The following is a 19,102-nucleotide window of genomic DNA, read 5'->3' on the forward strand; positions in this document are numbered from 1 at the left end:
AGATGTTCTTAAATCTCATTGTTTATTGACACAAAGGGCTAGTTTTGAAAAACTTTTAATTGGATTTTTTGTATGTCTGAACGGTTTAAATAGGTTTCAGGAAGTGTGTTTGCATTGCGATGATTTTCTTTTCACAACACTGCCATTGCCACAGAGGAAGCAACGCAGATGATGGAGATTGAGGTCTATCCTGTACTCCAGCCTGTTGGGAATTTCCATTGCAGTATCCCCCCAAGCGATGCTATCGCAGCAGTGGCCAAGCGAATGCAGAGTGCCAGTGTGGACACTGGTACCGCAGACGGCCAAGGGAACGGGGCTCGAGAATCAGGGCAGCGACTCCGCTAGCGGTGGAGAGGCCGGCGCCGGTCGGCAAAGTGCCTCTGTATGTTCATGGTGACCTCCCGGTGCAGGTCGGTGTGGTCGCCGGCGCCTCCGTCCGACACCCAAGGGTGGTGCAGCGCTTGCCGGGCAGTGTAGCGCCTTGCCGTATCCACCACGAGCAGCCGGCTTACCAGGTCCTTTGCCGCTGCGTCACCAAAATTGCAACAACGAAGAAAAACTGTTTGAATTCCAGTGGTCGTGTTTTATAGTGCATGCTGACTGGGAATACCCTTGTAACATTTAAATTGTCACAAAAATACTTTGTTAATATACTACGTTAAAATAGACCCAGCCAGAGGGTACTGTTGTGGGAGGATGACAAGTTTAATTCTCAATTGGGTCAACTCGGCCCATAATTCATATTAAGTAAAAACAGTTCTTACCACTGAGAAGTCATCAGTCGTCCGTCCTATTGGTTGGCATGGCCCTGACATAGAATTGTGGAAATGTGTCCACCACTGACTGGCCAAGGGCTACCAAGAGAGACCACTCCACCCCAATGCTCATTTGAGCAGGAACACTTTTTGGATTTAATTCAGAAAAGATAATATCCTCGTTTTTTTTTAGCAAGGACGTTCACCACTTCCTAACTTCGCGTTTTTGTAAATACTGTAGTTTGCAATTGAAAGGACAAGATTGGTGAACAACGCGCGTTTCACCCCGTGCATGAAAAGTCTCACCGTCGGAGATGTGGTCCCAGTAGGGTGAGAGAAACTCGTACTCCCCGAGCTGTATGATCTCAAAGAGCTCCTCCTGGTCACGCTCCAGACTCCGGAACGGCGGGAAGCCACACAGCAGGATGTAGGTGATGACGCCGGCGGCCCACATGTCCACCTCGAGCCCGTAGCCTGGGCGGAGTGAGGCCCACGCGAAGCATGGCCACACATTAGATCGCATAAATATATAAATATGTGTTATACCCGCCACCACCCGACAACCAATTAGTCAGGGTTGTCACGTAAACAGAACATGCCAATTCGACACTAGTACAGCACACCGGTGTGTTTGAGAGCCAAGCCACAACATTTACAATCTGGCTGTCGCCTGATGAAGCTAGTGCAATTACTAGCGAAACGTCGTACTCAGATGGGAAATGTGGCTTGGCTCCCCAACAGACCGGTGTGCTGTACTAGTGACGAATTGGCATGTTCTGTTTACGTGACAACCCTTATTAGTTGGTTGTGTCGGGTGGTGGCAGATTTTAACGACACATTTACGCAATCTAACCCAAAAAACCACTTGAAGGAATGAGCTGTTTGTCGAACAATAGCCTTTGACATCTTGTAATGTCGTCAATGCTTTATTAACACGAGAGAGATGATGGACTGAGCCTACCCTGAATCAGAAATTACAATTGCAACCTTATTGTCAATTAATCTGTTTAAAGTACTATATTTCACGTGGTAACATGTTTAGCATATTTAATTCAAGTTTGCTAGTATATACCGCTTTGACCTCTATTCTGTTCCCTTGTTTTCATGTTCTTTGCTTGAAAGGACAGCAGGTCATATTGCATGACGCCTGTCAAAATGGGCTGTCACTGGTTTATGAAGTTTACTCACCACTGTAGTTTTTTGTTAATTATTTGAAATTATTTCCACTGTGTGTTGGAGTGGTTCAATGCTGTATAGGTATCACACCATGTGTTCTCTATCCTGTGCTTTGTCGAGTTACTTTTCAGCCACAGTCTTAAGAATAATTTTGCTCTGGATTAAACTTGTGAAGCAAATTGAAAAACAAAATTTCCGCGTTTCGAACGTTGCGCGGTCGTAGAAACGCAACTGTGCTGCTGCTGCCAAATGTCACACATCCTTAAAAATGTGCGGTGAACCTCCGCATGGCTGCAATCGTGGTGTTGTCGTACGTAGTCTGATTATAAAGTGCACGTGGGTTATTTGTTAAGAGCCTTGGCAAGCACTGTAAATGCATGGGAACACCAGGGCAACTGAGGTCTGTGTGAACTTTCTTGGCAGCCAGTTCACATTGAACGATTCTCGAGCAGCAGGTGGAGACGGGGCCCTTGGTCCATCGAACAACGCTTTATGCACCACTCGAGGGCCGTGAAGGGCCGCCAAGGAGAGAGACGCAGGTCCTCCATACGCAGTGCGTCTCCCACGTCTTACAGAGCCAGGATGTTGCAGTGCCGCCTGCCGAGCCTGACCGCCTGGCGGCTGTGTTCTGTTCAAGGAGCTCGATTCCAAAAATAATGTGTTCATCATGAGTCCTTACTCGGCTCTGATGAAATGGCGCTTATTGATCAATGGACGGTGAAATGAGGTAACTGTGAGGGAGGGAGTTTTGGCACCGTCTTTGCACATACTTTTATCAGGTGATTGGCTTTATTTGCCTGCAATTTTAATACTGCAGCAATTAAAATGTCACGGTTATAAAAGTGTAATTTAAATTCATAATTAAACGTTTTTTCAATGCATTTGTTTGAAACCAAATTTGGAAGTCCGATCCAAATTTTGGACACTTGGTCCTTAATTTGCAGGATATTGTAAGTCACTTAGACGTGTCTGTGTAACCCAACACTGGCTGCGGTCTCAATGGAAGGACAAAAATGTATGCTCGTTCTTGTTTAGATAAAAAAAAACGTCTGCATCTTACATCATAACCTGGTCTCACGATCATGAACCTGACTCAACCCTATGGCATTACAGTTTGAATTAACTTTGCTACTGTTACATTCCATTACATGGATGTGTGTATTGATTGACCACGCTCGTTCTTCGTGAGACGTGGACTCTGCGAGTGTCCACTGCATTCTCTCTGTCAACTCGGTCAACTCGGTAGCTGGTGCAGTGTGTAAACATCGGCGGTGGAGGCACAAACGTGTGCTTTTGGCCACAGAGCCACTCATGTATTGTGCCGGCCTTAATAGGCAATTACATTTGTTCGTCCACCCTTGAAAGATAAATGGAGAAGCCTTGTATATATAATTGTGCGTGCGTCACCTATGTTTGTCACATTACCTCCAAGTGCAACAACAACAACCGTCACTATTTGGCGGTGACGTCAGCACGGTGCTTGTGCCAGGCTAAGTGCACTTTGAGGTCACGTGGTTTTACTGACTGAGATGCAAAATAGAGGTTGTTTTGGGTTAGATCCCGTAAATATAAATGCCGTTAAACTTGCCGCCACCCGACTCAGCCAATTAGTAAGGTTTGTTCCTAGTTCAGCACACCAGTGTGTTGAAGAGTAAACCCACAACATTTGCAATTAGAGTACGACGTTTCGCCGTTAATTACAACCAGCCTCATCACACACTGGTGTGCTCTCTATTATGGATAATACTGGTAGGAACCTCCTGGTTACACCAGCCCACAGGGGATTATTGTGTCCGTCCGTCCGTCGTGCATCCAAAAATGGGAGGGGTGGGGCTGGGTGGAGAGGGGAGGGTGGGGAGGGGCTGGGTGGGGAGGTTGGGGAGGGGCTGGGTGGGGAGGGTGGTGAGGTGCTGGGTTGGGAGGGGAGGGTGGGGAGGGGCTGGGTGGGGAGGGTGGAGCTGGGTGGGGGGTGGGAGGGGTGGGGCTGGGTGGGGAGGGGCTGGCCACTCCGTGGTGCCCTTATAAAACTCAACGTTTAACCTACTCACGCCGGCTTGTGCCCGCCCTCACAGTCGGGCATATTTGCGGAATAGACCACGACGCCATTGACCCTGGCCATTGACCGAGCAACCCAAGGTTCCTACCAGCTCCCTCCGCAGGAATGTGTTATTGGTTGCAAAAACCTCTACGTGTTGAACCGACTGAGATGGTTGGCAGATGCACCACCCGTGTGCCCCCCCCCCCCCTATACTGTGCCAACTCGCTGTGTTTTAAATGACAGGGTGACTCCTCTCTGCTCGTTGTTGTGAGCGTCACTCCTCTGTCCATCACCCTCGAGGGCGCCCACCTATCCTGGCACAAGCGGCCGTGGTGATGCCACGGCCACTTGGTGCCAGACTGTGTGATGGTGATGCAGCAGGTTGTTTGTTGTGTTTTTTTGTTGTTGTTGTTTGTCGCGGTCGTGTGTGGTTGGGTACCAGTCTCGGCCAGGATCTCGGGCGCCACGTAGGTGGGGGTGCCGCACACCGTGTAGATTGGCCCCGTCACCTCCATGGCCAGGCCCAGGTCAGCGAGCTTGAGTGTCGTGCCGCCGTCCGCGTTGCGTTGCACCTGCAGTACAAAAAGTCGGTTTCCTACCCGTGTCATTTGTTTTATTTTACACGCTTTTATTTAACTCACTTTGTCTGTTGTTGTTGTCGTATCCTCGAATCTTGTAACTCAATTTTAACCAACTTCCCAGTGTGGTATCGACTGAAAACTTGGTATACTTATACATACTGATGACAATACTATATTCTATCATAAAAAATTAAAACAATATTTTTAAACATTAATTTTTATATGTTTCACTTTGGGTCTAATTGTCCACGCTCAACTGACGTTGGCTGTAAATCACCACGGCCCCCTTACGTTATGGCAAGCCTCGGGGCCACTTCCTGGAGTCGTGGAGTTCTGCCATTACTCGTACGGTACATTTCATGAAAGCGTGTTTTTAAAAAAGTATTTTTAAATATTACTTATTGTTGTTGTTGAGAGGGTCTCTTGTTTGTCTCCCGCAGGCCAAACATCTCGAAACAAGAATTGGTCAAGCAACGCGAGTCATAAGAATCGGTAAGGATTTCTTCGGGTAAATTAATAAACAGAGGTTTGAAGACTTTTCCCACCATTTTTCTTTTTTATGCAAGTGTAATATGGTAATTGATTACGGCTGTGACCAAATTAGACTTGTTTCGCTAAGGTTACATGTAACAAGGTATGTTTTAATCAGCAAGCATTAATTAAACACTTCCAGGGTGCCAATTAGCAAGCGTGGGGTTACATTTGAGCCGTTTGTTATAAAAAAAAAGGCTGATCTTTTCACTCAGAATATAACCAGTGAAGATGAATGTCGATAATCAAATAAAACCTGGCAAGCACGTGATTTCCTGAACCTCCACATCGGCTTGGCTGACACTGAAGAATGTAGTGCGGCCCATTTAGTGCATCGGCCCTGGCGAGTGTAAGGTTTTTGTTTTTGTTCATTAGTAGTGCATTATCCAGGACCAAGGGCCCATTCAGCCCATCGAGATATACTCCAGCTTGCCAGACCACACTCTTGAGTGCTGTTCAGTCCTAAATAGCTGAGAGTAAACGACACCATACATCATCAATCTCTAGCTGTGTCAGGTGACATTAATGTTAGCTGCTGTACGCTTCGGTGTGGAAAAAAAAAACTCCACAGATTTTTATTCGCACGCCGTTGTCGTGGTGATAACGCATTAAAAATACGGCAATGCGCCGTGTGGATTTCTCAATAACCAAAAGGTCAAAGTGATTTCCTGCACGAAAGAGCATTGAGGCGGTGCTCATCTGTTTATATTCCTGAGCCCACAGTTGGACAATCTATGTTCCTATGGCGAGTCTATAATCGGACGGTTGCTGACTTCCCCACAAAGTGGTACTGGTTTTTTGTATCAACCCCGGAATGATTGTGGGTCGAATCAACCCCAAACCTGGATTTGAACGTGCAACCTTCTGAATGTGAGCCGCTGTCTCCAACCGCTGATCGACGATGTATAAGGCGTCTATATCTGTACGGCAAGGTGCTGTATCGATATTGGTGGGGGGCGGGGGGGGTGAATTGAGAGGACGGCTATTTTGGGAGGGGGGGTGAAAGGAATGGGCTGAGTGGGGATCTGCAGGACTGAGGGAGAAGAGATGATGGTATGGTAAGGGGTGTAACTGAATACACTTCAGAGAGGAGAGACAGCTCATGAGATGGTGCCACAGTGATAGGAAGTTAACTCCCTCGCCTGGTATACAGGAGGTCGTGGGATCAATCCCGACCCTGACGCCTGTTGAGTTTGCAGTGTCTCCCAGTGGTCGTGTGGATTTTCCTCCGGGTCCTCCGGTTTTTCCCCTCCACATTTAGAATCAACATGCGATTAGAGTATTTGGCTGCTATAAATATATATATGATAAGCCACTTTGTTGAGCGATCATTTGTGATAGCCAGGTCGCTTCTGAAAAATAACTCTACAGCTCAGTGGGCCTTACCTGGAAAAATAATGAGTATAGGAGAAGAGGCTTTAAGCCAGCACTAGAACAGGTTCAACCAACAACCACATCGCAACAGAACTTTTCAAAGGAATCTCACCACGTCGGTCCAAATGGGCTTGCTCGTCGCTTAAATTACCCAAACAGTTTTTGTTTCAAGGAATGTGCTCCTTGCTACTGCTTTCGTAATGTGATGTTGGTTCGTATGCTTAAGCTGTGCCACTGAAAGGATATCCAAAACTGATGTGGTGGTCAGATTATACATTTAATGTTTACAGTGAGTACACAACGTGATGAAACCACAACATGTGAACCCCATAGTTTTTCGAATGGATCGTCTTTTAAATGATTTGTAATCAAATGGTGCATTTCAAATACCTTTCCCCTGTGCATACTGTACTTGTAAGATGTCTCAAAAGTCACCGAGTGTGTGTGCGTTTTATTTGGGGAACAGTAGCACATCAATCACACAATGCACTATGAACCTGGCAACCTTAGTTAAATTCCTTGCCATGGATGACATCAGTGGCTCATGATAGCACAACCTAAAAATAATAAACTTGGAGTATTGTGCCAACCTGGCGCTGGCCACACTACCGCCGCAAGCGCCATGTCAGCCTTAATAGGTGCTCCCTTCTCCCAACGGTCTGTATATCATCTCTGCGGGGGGATCTTTGACTTGTGTTTTTTTAAGGTAAACGTGCCCTCAAATTGCGAGCCCATGCCACTGCTGACAGCTCTAGAGAGCCTCTTTAGAGGGTACTTGGCCTCCTCTTCCACGCTGGCCAGACATCTGGGATGATATGGGAGTACTCGCACTTTACCACACTATAGTTAACCTGCAGATCAACTAACTGTGGTGTACCCAGAGGCCGATGGTGGGGCCGGTGACTTCTGGATTCACAAGTCTAGTGTGCGAGCCGTGACACCACACAGCAGCGTCCCCTTGTTCCGCGTGCGGCGTTACACCTTGTCTACAGCTCCCCCCCCCTCCCCGGCGCTGCCGGCCCCGGAAGGGAGCGGGGGGGGGGGTCTCACCAGCAGGTTCTCGGGCTTGACGTCGCGGTGCACGATGTTGTTGGCGTGCAGGTACTGCAGCGCGCGGCACAGGTCGGCCACCATGGCGGCGGCGTGGCGCTCGGTGAAGCGCACGCTCTCCGTGATGGCGTCGAACAGGTCCCCGCCACGTACGCGCTCGAGCACCAGGTAGGCGTCGCTGGGCGACTCCATGGCCTCCACGAGCCGCACTACGTTGGGGTGCTGGCCCAGCCGCGTGGTGAGCGCCACCTCGCTCCGCAGCATCTCCTCGCGGCCTACCAGCTTCGCCTTGTCGATGATCTTCATGGCCAGGTCCCACTCGGCTTCGCCCGCAGAGTCATCGCCCGCCGATACCCGTCGGCACTCCTTCACCGTCGCAAAGTTGCCGTCGCCGATGGTGCGTCCGATCTCGTAGCGGCTCTCGATGTCCTGGAGGCTCACGATTGGCATCGGCAGATTTGGGAACTTCTTGCTCTTCTTGTCTGCGTCGCCATCCTTTAATTTGTTCTTCGCCTTCCCCTTGTGTGACGCGACGTTGCCGTTGTTGTGTCGATACTGCCTAGGTATTTCTTTGTCCGATTCTCCGTTCCAGTAATTTCTCACAGGAATCTCTGAGTCATCACCTTTTGTGCCAAAGTCTTTGTCTTTCTTGGGGTTTGCATCGGAGTCACTCCTCACTGTGCGTCTATCTCTGTCCTGCGGTAATCTCTCTGGCTTGTTCCCCTCATCCCTCTTGCTTTCATCTCTCTTTTTCTTCAGTTTCTTCAACTCCTCATCCAGGTCCCAGAGTTTCCCTACTCTGCTCTCATCCTCCGTCTGAGCCTCCTCCGAGCTGTCCTCCGCCCCACCATCCTTCAGCCTCGCCTGTCGCTTCTGCTCCAGCTCACGCTGCTCCCTCTGCCACCGATCCCGTTCCCACCGCTGCGCCTCCTCCCTCTCCCTCTGTTTGAACCTGTTTCGCTGCTTCTCCAAATTCTCGACGTACACTTTGTGAGCGGCTGGCCCTTTCATCCTGGCAAATTCGGGGTCTAACTTCCTCCGTGCTTCGACTTCGAAGTCGCTGTCGTACTTGAGGACGACTCCGTCATTGACCCTGCGCAGTGGCTTGAGCGCTTTGTCGGGGCCCTTCTTGGCGGCCCCATGCAACTTGAGGCCGTCGCGGTGTGACACACGCTGGGCATACGGGTTCTCCGGGAACAGCTCCTCCAGCACGGCCTGCAGATCCTCCGATGAGGGTGGCTCCTTGCGCGTTGCGGCCAGGAACACGTCGTCGCCACGGAAGAAGTCCGACACGGAGCGGGCCTCACGGCCGCGCAGCGTGTATAGGCGCCGCACGTGGTTGGTCCGCCACCGGGGCAGGCCCAGCGCCTCCGAGATGTCACCCAGCAGTTCCTCGAAGCTCTGCGCCGCCCGCCGATTGAGCAGCAGCGTGATTCTCCTCCGCGGCCCATGCCCCCCAACCCGCACCACCGTGATTACCTTGGGCCTGGCCGGCACGTAGTTCTCCGGCCGGCGGAGGAAGTTTTGGCGGATGCCCTTGTCCAAACCATTAGACGCCGGAGCAGCCAGCGCTCGTTTATCGCTCTGCCGGAGGCCGTTGTCCGACTGGGTGGCCTTTACTTCGTCCCGGCCTGCGATGCTGGGTAGGGTCTTACCAAACGCCGTGCGGCCCGTAGGGGGGTACGTGGCGCGCAGGCCGTTTTTCACGGAGCTTCCAACGGTTCCATTGTCTCCCGTGAGGCCACTGCTGCTGCTGAGCCGATCGTCAAGTGGGTGTCTCTGCCCTGCGAGACAAATCAGTGCATTATCAGACGAACCAATGGGTTATAGGCAAACCGGCATGTTATCGGAACAAACGCGCGTTTTACCAGTCAAACCAGCACAACACAGCACAATGTCATACAAACCACTGCGTTATCAGACACATCAGCGCATTATACCACACACCACCCGAGTTATTGGTGAAAGTAGAAAGAGAATGGCAAAACCTCACTTCGTCTGACTGAAACGTAGGAAAAACACACTTCAACTTTGTTGTGAAAGCAAACCCAACAGGACATCGTCACCTTTGCGTGCTTAATAAAAAGAGCAGGTGTGAAGTGTAAATGCACACAACGTCGTGTTGTCTAGAGCACCGGTTCTCTAAGCCCATCCCTGGGTTTCAACTCAACACCCAGGGCTCTTCGCACGGTGGGGTCGGCGCTCCGTGCCTGCGCGGTCGCCGCAGCCACACCGCGGCGCGTGCGGGGCTTTGTGCTAAACACATTTCCCGCTCCGGCTTCAAAGACTCCCGCTTCAAAATCGTGTTGCTACAGGCTATGGTATCCTTGGTGCCTGCAGCCAAGCGATCAACTGGAAACAAATTTGGCGCGTCGCTTGTTATTGAGCAAGAGCTGTTGAGGACCAATTCTTTAGGGAGGAGACATTTTGTAAAAATAACTTTTTTTGTTGCAAAGGACAGGCACTTTGTCAGTTACCTTTTGTGCTCGAATCTTGTAGGGCGAGCACTTTCCTCGATGCCCCGAACAATATATGGTGAAATTATAATCTGTCATGAGTAGATATTATTTTTTCGCTTAGTTTTATCAATGCACCTATTATTATTCCCTTTTTATAGTGTAATCATGAAATTCGTTATCACCATTATGATACGGGTGTGTTCCTGAATTCATCGAATTGTAAATTGTATTTGTCCGACAGAGTTAAATTAAGTCTTTTAAACTGGGGCAGTGATGCACTTGAACGTGCTGAGCAGACGTGCCATGAAAAAAACTTAAATCACATACATTTTTTTTCTGGGACACTTGCACAAACAAAGCTCACGCAACGGGTGAATCGGAACCACAGCAGGATTTGAAAGGTTTCTTTTAAAGAAGCGCGTCACTCTAAATTCAGCCGTCGGCCTCAGCACGGCATCTTTTGTTGGCTCGTTTTGTAAGCGAGCAAATTAAGGATGGCTTTTTTCTCGTCCCTTTATGCGCACCGTTTACGGAGCGCCCCAAGTGGCGTCGCGGCAAGGAGGTGCCCGGCCGATCTGTCACTCTCGACGAGCCCAATAAAGCCAGTGTTACCGTGGTGACGCCGAGACGTTCGCCAGGAAGTTTCATCCCGGCGAGCACGCCGGCGCTCATCTTTGTCATCGACTGCCCACTCCCCGCCACCTTCCCTTTCTCAGTTTTGCACAGCACGGAATACCCCACGCACACATACCCCCCCCCCCACCACGAGTCGGTCTCACCGAAAACAAAGACCCTTTGTTTCTGTTTTAAAGACTGTTTGGGCAGGTGCTGTTAGCATGCACCATTTAAGGCTGGCATGACGCATGAGAGAGTAGAGGGGCCAGCGCCATCCCTATGCCGCCTTTGTCTTCCCAAGTGCTGAGGTTCACCCTGCTACCCCAGATACTCATTGAAGGCCGAGTCGACTTGAGGTGGGCAGGGCCCAAGACGGATACAGATACAACTTGCCCCCGGTGTGCATGGCCAGGAATCGCAATTGTTTCGCAGGGATCGTGTTGCGGTGTGAGAATCACTACAGCACCGCATCGCTCCCCACGTCCACGAGCGCGCACACAGAGCTTGTTTACAGAGCGAGCAGTGCTTTACATCCCACCGCCTTCATGGAAAGGACCAGATAAGTCATCCATTCAGCGATGCCATTGTGGGCTTGACGAACAATGTATACACAAATTGCAGCGTGTCTGCATGCATCAGCGAACCTCAATATCAATTGTGTCACTGTTTGCTGGTGGCATTTTGGTGTTCAACAAATACATTTTCTGCAAATATATTTAACAAACTAAAAATTCCATGTGGTGGCGGATTGGGGAGGCCTTCATCCAGCAGTGGATTGACCGTGTCTGATAATGATGATGAATCCCATACTGTTGACGCCCCACATGTTGCAGTTATAGCTCAAAACCTATTTATTTTTGGATAAAACTAGCCCATCAACAACCATGAAACACAGCTACCCATGCGCACATTTTGATCATTGTCTTCACATCGTTGTGTATAACGCATACACCACCAGCCAAAGGAATATCACAGGTGCAATTTGAAGTGAATCTGTGTATATTCGAGATATGTTTCATATTTACAAAAAAATTATCATTAAAATTTTTAAGGTCATTTCGGAACTTTTTCGGATAGTTTACATCATGTACTCATGAAAAATATCTTCGTGCTGACAACACTGATGTCAAAATCATAATATTTATACTGGAGAAATCCGATGAGCGAAAACGCTCTTTTTCACGGATGTCACCAGATGCCCCATGACAGGTCAGTGGTGTCACTTCCGGTTTCTGGATCATTCCGAAACAAAAAAAATCCGAGTCGTTCAAAGTTTCGCATCTTGGCCAGATTTTTGGATTTTGGGGAGTGATCCAAAATCCAGAGCACATCCCTCGCATGTTCGTATATTTGAAAACAATAGTGACGGAAATGTCCGATATCGTCAATGCAATTTTACAAAACAGCTTGCACATTAGAATTGTATTTTATAATTGTATCCACATCAAGGCCGTAGCCATGGAGTCAACATTGGGGGGGACCAAATCTATTTTATAGCAATATATTGGGGGGGGGACATTTTGAGCATATTTGAAAAGATATTATAATTACGGCCTTGATCCACATACACTCTCCAAGAAAAAAAAATATATCTCAAAAATAAATATCTCAATCAGGACACTCCTAGAAAAGCGCATTTGGACCCAGCTGAGCCGCTCCTGAATGCATAAAATATTAAAGCATAAACAAACACATTTAAATAGTTTAAAATGACGTTACTGCTGAAACCAGATTTAATTGAGCCCTATGGCATTGCAACAAATAATATGCACATAAATTTGTACGTAACTCACTCCCAGCACGTGGAGCAAAACATCAGACAGCGTGCCAAAATATACGCAGCACAAGTCGAAAATCCATGGGAGATCATTACAGCACAAACGCAATAAGCTACAGAGAAGTGATATAAAAACATGTTGAGGTTTTAATATAATCCATAAGTGCAAAAATGCTGCTCAAAACTCAAAGAAAGTACTTACTCCTCTTCCCCCAGATGTACTTCTTCAGCACCGGCTCACAGGGACAAGAGTCATTCAAGCTGGGCATCGCTCAGCTCGATGCAGCGACCGTTCCTGCGATCACAACCCAGGGAGGTCCTCCTCCGAGCAGGGCTCGGGTAGAGGCGCCCAAGGAGACGGCACTGGCGCCCGTCACATCGCTCCCGCCCTTCGTGGCGTCGCCGCTATCGCCTCGGCGCTGCCTCCTCGATGTCCGTGAGGGATCATTGTGCCTTGGGCGCCTGACTAGCGAGTCAAGAACCCCACGACACGACACGCCACCACCTCCCCCTCTTGTCTCCCCTCTGGCAAGAGTTGGTGGGAGGAGCCTCAAGCAATTCACTCGCCAGCAATGGCCCATTCCAACTGCGCACCTTGCCAACATCTTGGGCTTCTCTTGACTTTTGTCGTCAATTAGAAACTTTCTCCTTAAGCCAAACTTTAGGCACAAGGCTAGCGTTAGTATTGTTAGCTCAACGGTATACTTTTCATGTGAAATGTAGTTTAAGTTCCTAATAAATTGCGTGAAGACGGAAGTGTGCAGTTTTTTTACAAATACATATGTAGCTCTGGTCCCTTCATTTAAATAATAAAACAAATTGGGGGAGGTGAGCCCGGTTGACACTTGAGACTTGAGGACATAGCGAGGAGCTGAGCCCCATGGGGGCCGGTATTTTTGTGTTGGATCTCCGTGGCAACACGGCCCCTCGTCTCCTCGCTGTGGATCTCAAGGGCCCTCGGGCCGCTCTTGTGCTGCGGCTGCCTCGAGAGGGGCCGGGCCCAGGAGCCTTGCAACCCCTCCCTGTGCACGGCCCTCCGATTGCAGAGACGCGCGGGGCCTCTGCTACCGCGTGGTGGCACTGCGCGTGCAACAGCCACAGGACACAGCATCGCCCGCGGACGTCGCGGACAACAACCGTCGCACCGATGTCATCTCACTTGGCGATGTTTCTCGGGTTTTTTTGCTGTTGCAGCAAATCTTTACAGAGGTGGGGTTTTTTGTTTTCTTCTTCAGACATCAATGGGAAGGCCCTGGGATATGTTTTGGTTAAATATGAAACACGAGGGCTCTATCTGCTATTGGGATAAAGGGGCATGGCAACCTTTCACCAACCTTTCATGCTCTGCTGTCTCCATAGAAGGCTTACTTTGATAATAAAAAAAAATCTGCTCCGACTGTAGGCTTAATTTTTTACATTCGAATTCTGACCGCGTTCTAGTTTATCTCACCGTTGTATCAATCTATTTTCTATTTAGTCAAAGGTCAGTATCTTTTTGGAGCCCCGAGTCTGGAGTGCAACATTCCACATTTCTATAGTAGAAGCCACTTTCTCTAAATGTCCACCGCTATTGTTGAGTTCCCATGGAGTTATACTTATTTTATGATCCCAGGAAGCTAAGTTGATCCCCAACAGGATTTTAACTCAGCTTTCCAATTCCTAGTCAAGCATTTGAACTAACCTCGGCGCAACCAGATGAATTATGCCGCTGAAAATAAGAGCACAGCGATTCTGTTTTATTTAAAGCAATTTTTCACACTTTGAGATGCAGTCAGTTCGTATGAAAGCAGCAGCGATCGCATCAGTCTGAATAATCAATTGAGCGAGGTGTACGTGAGGCAGCACACACGACTGGACCACCCCTGACAACAACAAAAAACAAAACGCCATCAATCACCGCCACCCGGCAGTGAGACGCAATACAGACGTCACTCAACGCTGCGATCCCTGAAACAGCGAGACCTCGGCGACCATTCGTGTGGCACTAAAGGGAACAAAAGGGGCCACCCAAATGATTGGAAACCCCTCGCGAGAACGCGGACGGGCACCTCTGGGAAGGGAGCGTGAAATGAGCTTCTGGGGCTGCGTGCTGGGCTGACCAGGATGTGCTGAGGGGGGGGTGAGCTGAAAATTAATGCTCGGGCTCACAATTGCTCCGTGGAGACGCCTATCAGCCGTGCACCGGTGCCTGCTGTGCGATCGGCCTACCACGGAATGTCGAGATGTTGCATTATTCAGTGTGTTATCATCGCGCTCATTGTGGCACCGCCACGAATGAAAAGAGCCTTTCAATTAAAATGGAACATTCTCCATGCGAAATCCGATGTACTGTAACACGACGACTTACATAATTACCTTACGGTAATCGACGCTACCCTTTAAATGACAACCATAAAACAATTTGTGTACATTTTTCCCGCCTATTATTTTTGACAAGTGTAATTATGGTCATGCTATAAAAAGTCAAGTCAAAGTGATTTCCTGCTCAAAAGAACGTTGAGGCAGTGCTCATCTTCTGTGTACAGCCTTGAGTCAGAGTTGGAAATTCTGCTATCCTGTGGCGGGAGCGAGTTTATGCATTGGACCATCACAATGTGTTAACCATTGTATCAACGCCTGAGAGATGATTGGTTGAATTAACCCCCGAAGAGGATTTAAACTCGCAACCTTCCGATTGCAAGCCACTTGTTCGACTACTGAGCCACCTTGCCGGGTAGTTCAGTCGTAAAAGAAAAAAAAAGTGATCGTTTAATTTCAGAGCATAAGCGCAGTGAGACTGAAGTTTCATCTGTACAAGGGGCTCATGGCTGTCACTTGGGTTACAACATTTGAGACATATCTGACTCTGTGCCGAACCTCAGTCAGATCATGGACACCAGTGGCAGTGGTGGCCCCGTGGTGTCGACCCACAGAAGCGTGAGCACAGGACCTCGTGTGACGGTGACGTGAACACAAATCAATGTGGTGTTACTACAAAGAATCTGACCACCATTGTGCCTCAGGAGAAGTGATCACTGGGGGTGGTGGTGATTGCGAGGAGCAGGGAGAATGGGAGATGACGTCGACGGGACGCTGACCCAGCAATAGAATTCTGATAATAGGGTTTCCCCCCTTTTTTCTGGCAACAAAACAGGTGTTAAGATGTTAAAATACCAAACTGAAACCTTTTTACAAGGAATCATGTTTGCATTAACCACAATGCTTGTGGCCAGAATGCAAACAAAAAACATACTCTGATAATATATGCATTGTCCTTGAAACTAATTGGTCCACACCAGTGACAGCTTTATTTTGAGCCTCGTCTCAAATAGTGTTAGACCAGAGGACGCCAAAAGGCGTTTGAGACGAGGCTCAAAATAAAGCTGTCTCTGGTGTGGACCAATCAGTTTCAAGGACAATGCATATATTATCAGAGTATGTTTTTTGTTTGCATTCTGACCGCAAGCATTGTGGTTAATGCAGACACGATTCCTCGTAAAAGGTTTCAGTTTGATGTTTTAACATCTTAACACCTGTTTTGTTGCCAGAAAAAAGGGGGAAAACCCTCTTATTATATTTTGGTACTGGCAAAGGGGGTCCAATTATGAAATATAATTATGCTCAATCATAACCCGGCCCCTTGCGTGGGGTCTTCACGAGCCAACCAAGGAGCATAGAAGGGCAGTGGCTTTGCCGTCTGTAGCCCCGTTAGCAGGACACTGCCTCGGGGCTCCCATTAACACAGCACTGCCCTCCGTATTAACACAGTATTGCCCATGTGTCCATGTGGACACAACACTGCCTCTGTGCCCACATTAGCGAAGCACGCACTACCTCTCTACCAAAGCCTGGAACAACTTTAACATCACAAGATGCAGCGAGCCACAGTTTCGTGCGATGTCGTTGGGCGGATCTATAATATCATGAAAATGAATAACAGCGTGGGACGACATTGTGTAACTTATTAGTGCAGTTGTCATGTTTAGAGTTAATTTCATCATATTTTCACCGATTGGAGAATCTGCATCACTTTCAATGCTGACCCTGCTCATACTCGCCACAATCTGTGGGTAGTAAAGTGACTCCGAATTTGCTATTTGGGTCAGATCACGTGAGTAAAATAAGGATGTGTTATGTAGCACACATCCTCCTCCACCCGACAATGTCAAATCAAAATTTTCACTTCAACGTTCCTGTTGCGTAATAATAAAACTGATATTATAAAAGTCTATAGGCAATTGTGAGCGATGTAAATGTTACTGATGTTGCTTATTCCTCGAAAAATCCTTTAAACCAAATTGTCGAAATTTAAACCTCCGAAAATTAGTGCCCGGTCGTTGATTGGTTTCACGCATAAGGCCGGAGTCAGCATAATGTTCTAACGTTGCTTTAAGTCTCGTGCTGAACACTTAAAAATATAAAAATCCTCATTATCAGTTAACCAAATAAATTCGCCTCTAGTGGAGTGTGCCAATAAATCTGAAAATCAGACAAATCCCACTACTGGGTACCAGTATCAATTTTTTTTGGGTTTGCTCCTTGTGGACCCATTCAGTGCATATCTCTTGCCATCTGAATCTGGCAAAAAGATTAACCTGGTATCATTCATATACATATTTAATCGTCTTCCAATCAATATATTGACCAGGTGGGAACACGATGATACAGTACTGTACATCTTTGAATCAGGACAGATCTCTGAACATAGACTCGTTAATATCAACACCCAATTACCGAATGATTTATGTATCTAGGCCAGAGCCCAACGCGACGGCACATAGCCCATAGGATCGACAGAGATATCGAATTTGTTGGTACCATCCGCTCTCGAGTAAAATTTCATAGGGAATCAATTTATTTACATGGCCAATAAACTAAAATTATGCATTAAACTTTTATAATAAATCAACAAATCACACTATTAATTTATGTTGACCATAAGAGGAAGTTGATGACCGCTAAAGGTGTGGCTTCTTAGATGGAACATGTTTATACTCTTGCACATAGAATAAGCCCCTGTACACAGTAGAGTCACGGCTACAGACAGTACTTATTCCGGGAACTATTCAGACACATCACAGCCATTTTATGCACAGCTTTTTATAACCAGTTTAGTTTTTTTAGATATAAAGCCTGTTGATACCAACATCAAGTTCACAAAAATATTATTGTACCCTCGTGGTAGTGCCTTAACGCGATTACCCTAACTTAAAACCAGCCTCGCAGCGTTCCAGAAAATATCCAGTGACAGATTGACTCCTGGCCATCACCAATGCGATGGGGGAGGGGGTGTGATAGCCATACCTCTCCAGCGGGGTAGCCTGTCCCCGGCGGCATCGTTAGCCCCGTACTTGACGCTTCGGAAAGGCTCGAAGGAAGCGCACACGTACGCCTCCCCATCTCGCAGCGCCTCCACGGAGCCCGCCACGGGGGACCCCCCCAGCGGGGTGTAGAGGCGGCGCACCCCGTAGGGCAGCGGCACGGCGCGGGACAGGTCCGCCAACAGCTCGGGCCAGCTCACGTAGCGGTGCGGGGTGATGTGCAGCGTGCGCGCTCGGAAGTAGCGGTCCCCATTGCGGTAGAAGCGCACCACCTTGGGTCGGCGCAGGTCCCGGTAGCGCTCGTCCGTGAGCTCGCGCAGCTCCTGGGAGCCCCCTGCGGCTCCACCAGCGGCGCCGGGGGCTACGGCCTCGTCCGCCTTCTTGCCGTGCGCCATGCCGCCCTCGCCCAGGGCGCTTTATTATTCAGATGCGCCGCGCCACGCGTAAATGAATCCACGAGTGTCGCGTTGGCGCTGAGCTCTGTCATTAACGCTCAGCTCATAGCGTCCGCCCGTGGGGGAGGCGCGCTCGTGTGCGCGTGCAACGGGGGGGGGGGGGGGGCTGTTGATGGCGGTGTTTGTTGTTGTTTTTGCTGAGATCCGTTCTCGATCTAATAGGCGGTCACAACAAGTGCAGGCGACGATGCGGTTACCACCTGCACGAGAGCGATAACAGAGCCATGCGGTCAAATGTATTTATTGATGGTATGAGTTTAATCTCACTCTACCAGTGACATATATATACCCACTGAAGGGGGACACGTAATAGTTGACAATACACAGTCGTAGATGGTAACAAATTAAGTCACGTGAAATGAAAATCAAAGGTGATGAGCACAACAACACAAGGCGGTGTGGGTAATTTGTATGCCGCCGTTTAATGCGCAGACGCGGTTTTAACTCAAATTGGATGTCCGGCACAAGCCACGATCACCAGGAGCGTCTCCTGAAGACTCTGGAGAAGAACAGGCGAACACGCGCGCAAGTTTAACCAGCACGAAAGTTGAACTAACGCTTAGATAAATCAAAGAGCCTTTTTTTCGGGGTGGTAGTGGATTTGTGATCGTCTCCGCGGTGTGTGATGGATGCTCACGCACGGAAAGTGGTGATCTCTTTCAGCGGACTGCCAGCGCGACCTGTGAGCGAGCGGCGCCCGCGCTGATGGAGATTTATGAGCCGACACGATGTTTATACCTGCAACAGCTTCCGAAGGAAAGTCCACTGGCAGGAGCTCCAGACAAGCGGGTGGCTCTGATCCAAGGCGCGAGCATAGTTCGCGCGAGATTTCACGAGCTCCCCCCCATAGGCCAATACCCAATCTTCTGGGGCAACGAATTCACGGTGAGCAGTTACGGTAACGTGGTCGGCATTGACAGAGAGCGATGGCGTTTTGTTAGAAAACAATACAAAATGATACGGTCACTACTGCCGGTGAAATTGCCTGGTG

At 48.7% G+C, this 19,102-nt stretch overlaps 1 protein-coding gene and 1 long non-coding RNA gene across 3 annotated transcripts; one reads left to right on the plus strand and one right to left on the minus strand.

Moving 5' to 3' along the window:
- Positions 1–256: 256 nt before the first annotated feature.
- On the minus strand, positions 257–18,151 carry LOC144717662 (serine/threonine-protein kinase DCLK3-like). The gene is made up of 5 exons (XM_078593197.1): positions 17,640–18,151; positions 7,506–9,289; positions 4,409–4,541; positions 1,062–1,229; positions 257–526 (listed from the first exon to the last, which is right to left on the minus strand). The coding sequence occupies exons 1-5, from the start codon at positions 18,049–18,051 to the stop codon at positions 342–344; spliced, it is 2,682 nt and encodes an 893-aa protein (XP_078449323.1). The 5' UTR covers positions 18,052–18,151; the 3' UTR covers positions 257–341.
- Positions 4,005–13,740, plus strand: LOC144717666 (uncharacterized). 2 transcript variants are annotated; one of them, XR_013585134.1, is made up of 4 exons: positions 4,005–4,496; positions 4,991–5,042; positions 7,557–7,673; positions 12,573–13,740. It is a non-coding gene; the product is annotated as an uncharacterized LOC144717666 (long non-coding RNA). The 2 variants fall into 2 exon arrangements; XR_013585135.1 differs by having other exon boundaries at positions 4,005–4,350.
- Positions 18,152–19,102: the final 951 nt, after the last annotated feature.

This window comes from Lampetra planeri, chromosome 1 (assembly GCF_965212315.1).
Source record: "Lampetra planeri chromosome 1, kcLamPlan1.2.h2, whole genome shotgun sequence".
NCBI lineage: Eukaryota > Metazoa > Chordata > Hyperoartia > Petromyzontiformes > Petromyzontidae > Lampetra > Lampetra planeri.

What these genes read in the sequence shown, in the direction of transcription:
- LOC144717662 (XM_078593197.1), bottom strand. Translation starts at nt 18,051, where the DNA reads ATGGCGCACGGCAAGAAGGCGGACGAGGCCGTAGCCCCCGGCGCCGCT. An exon ending in TCAAGCCCGAGAACCTGCTG is followed by an intron (nt 4,542 to 7,505) that starts GTGAGACCCCCC and finishes TTTGTACTGCAG; the next exon opens with GTGCAACGCAACGCGGACGG. An exon ending in CTGGGACCACATCTCCGACG is followed by an intron (nt 527 to 1,061) that starts GTGAGACTTTTC and finishes TTGGTGACGCAG; the next exon opens with CGGCAAAGGACCTGGTAAGC.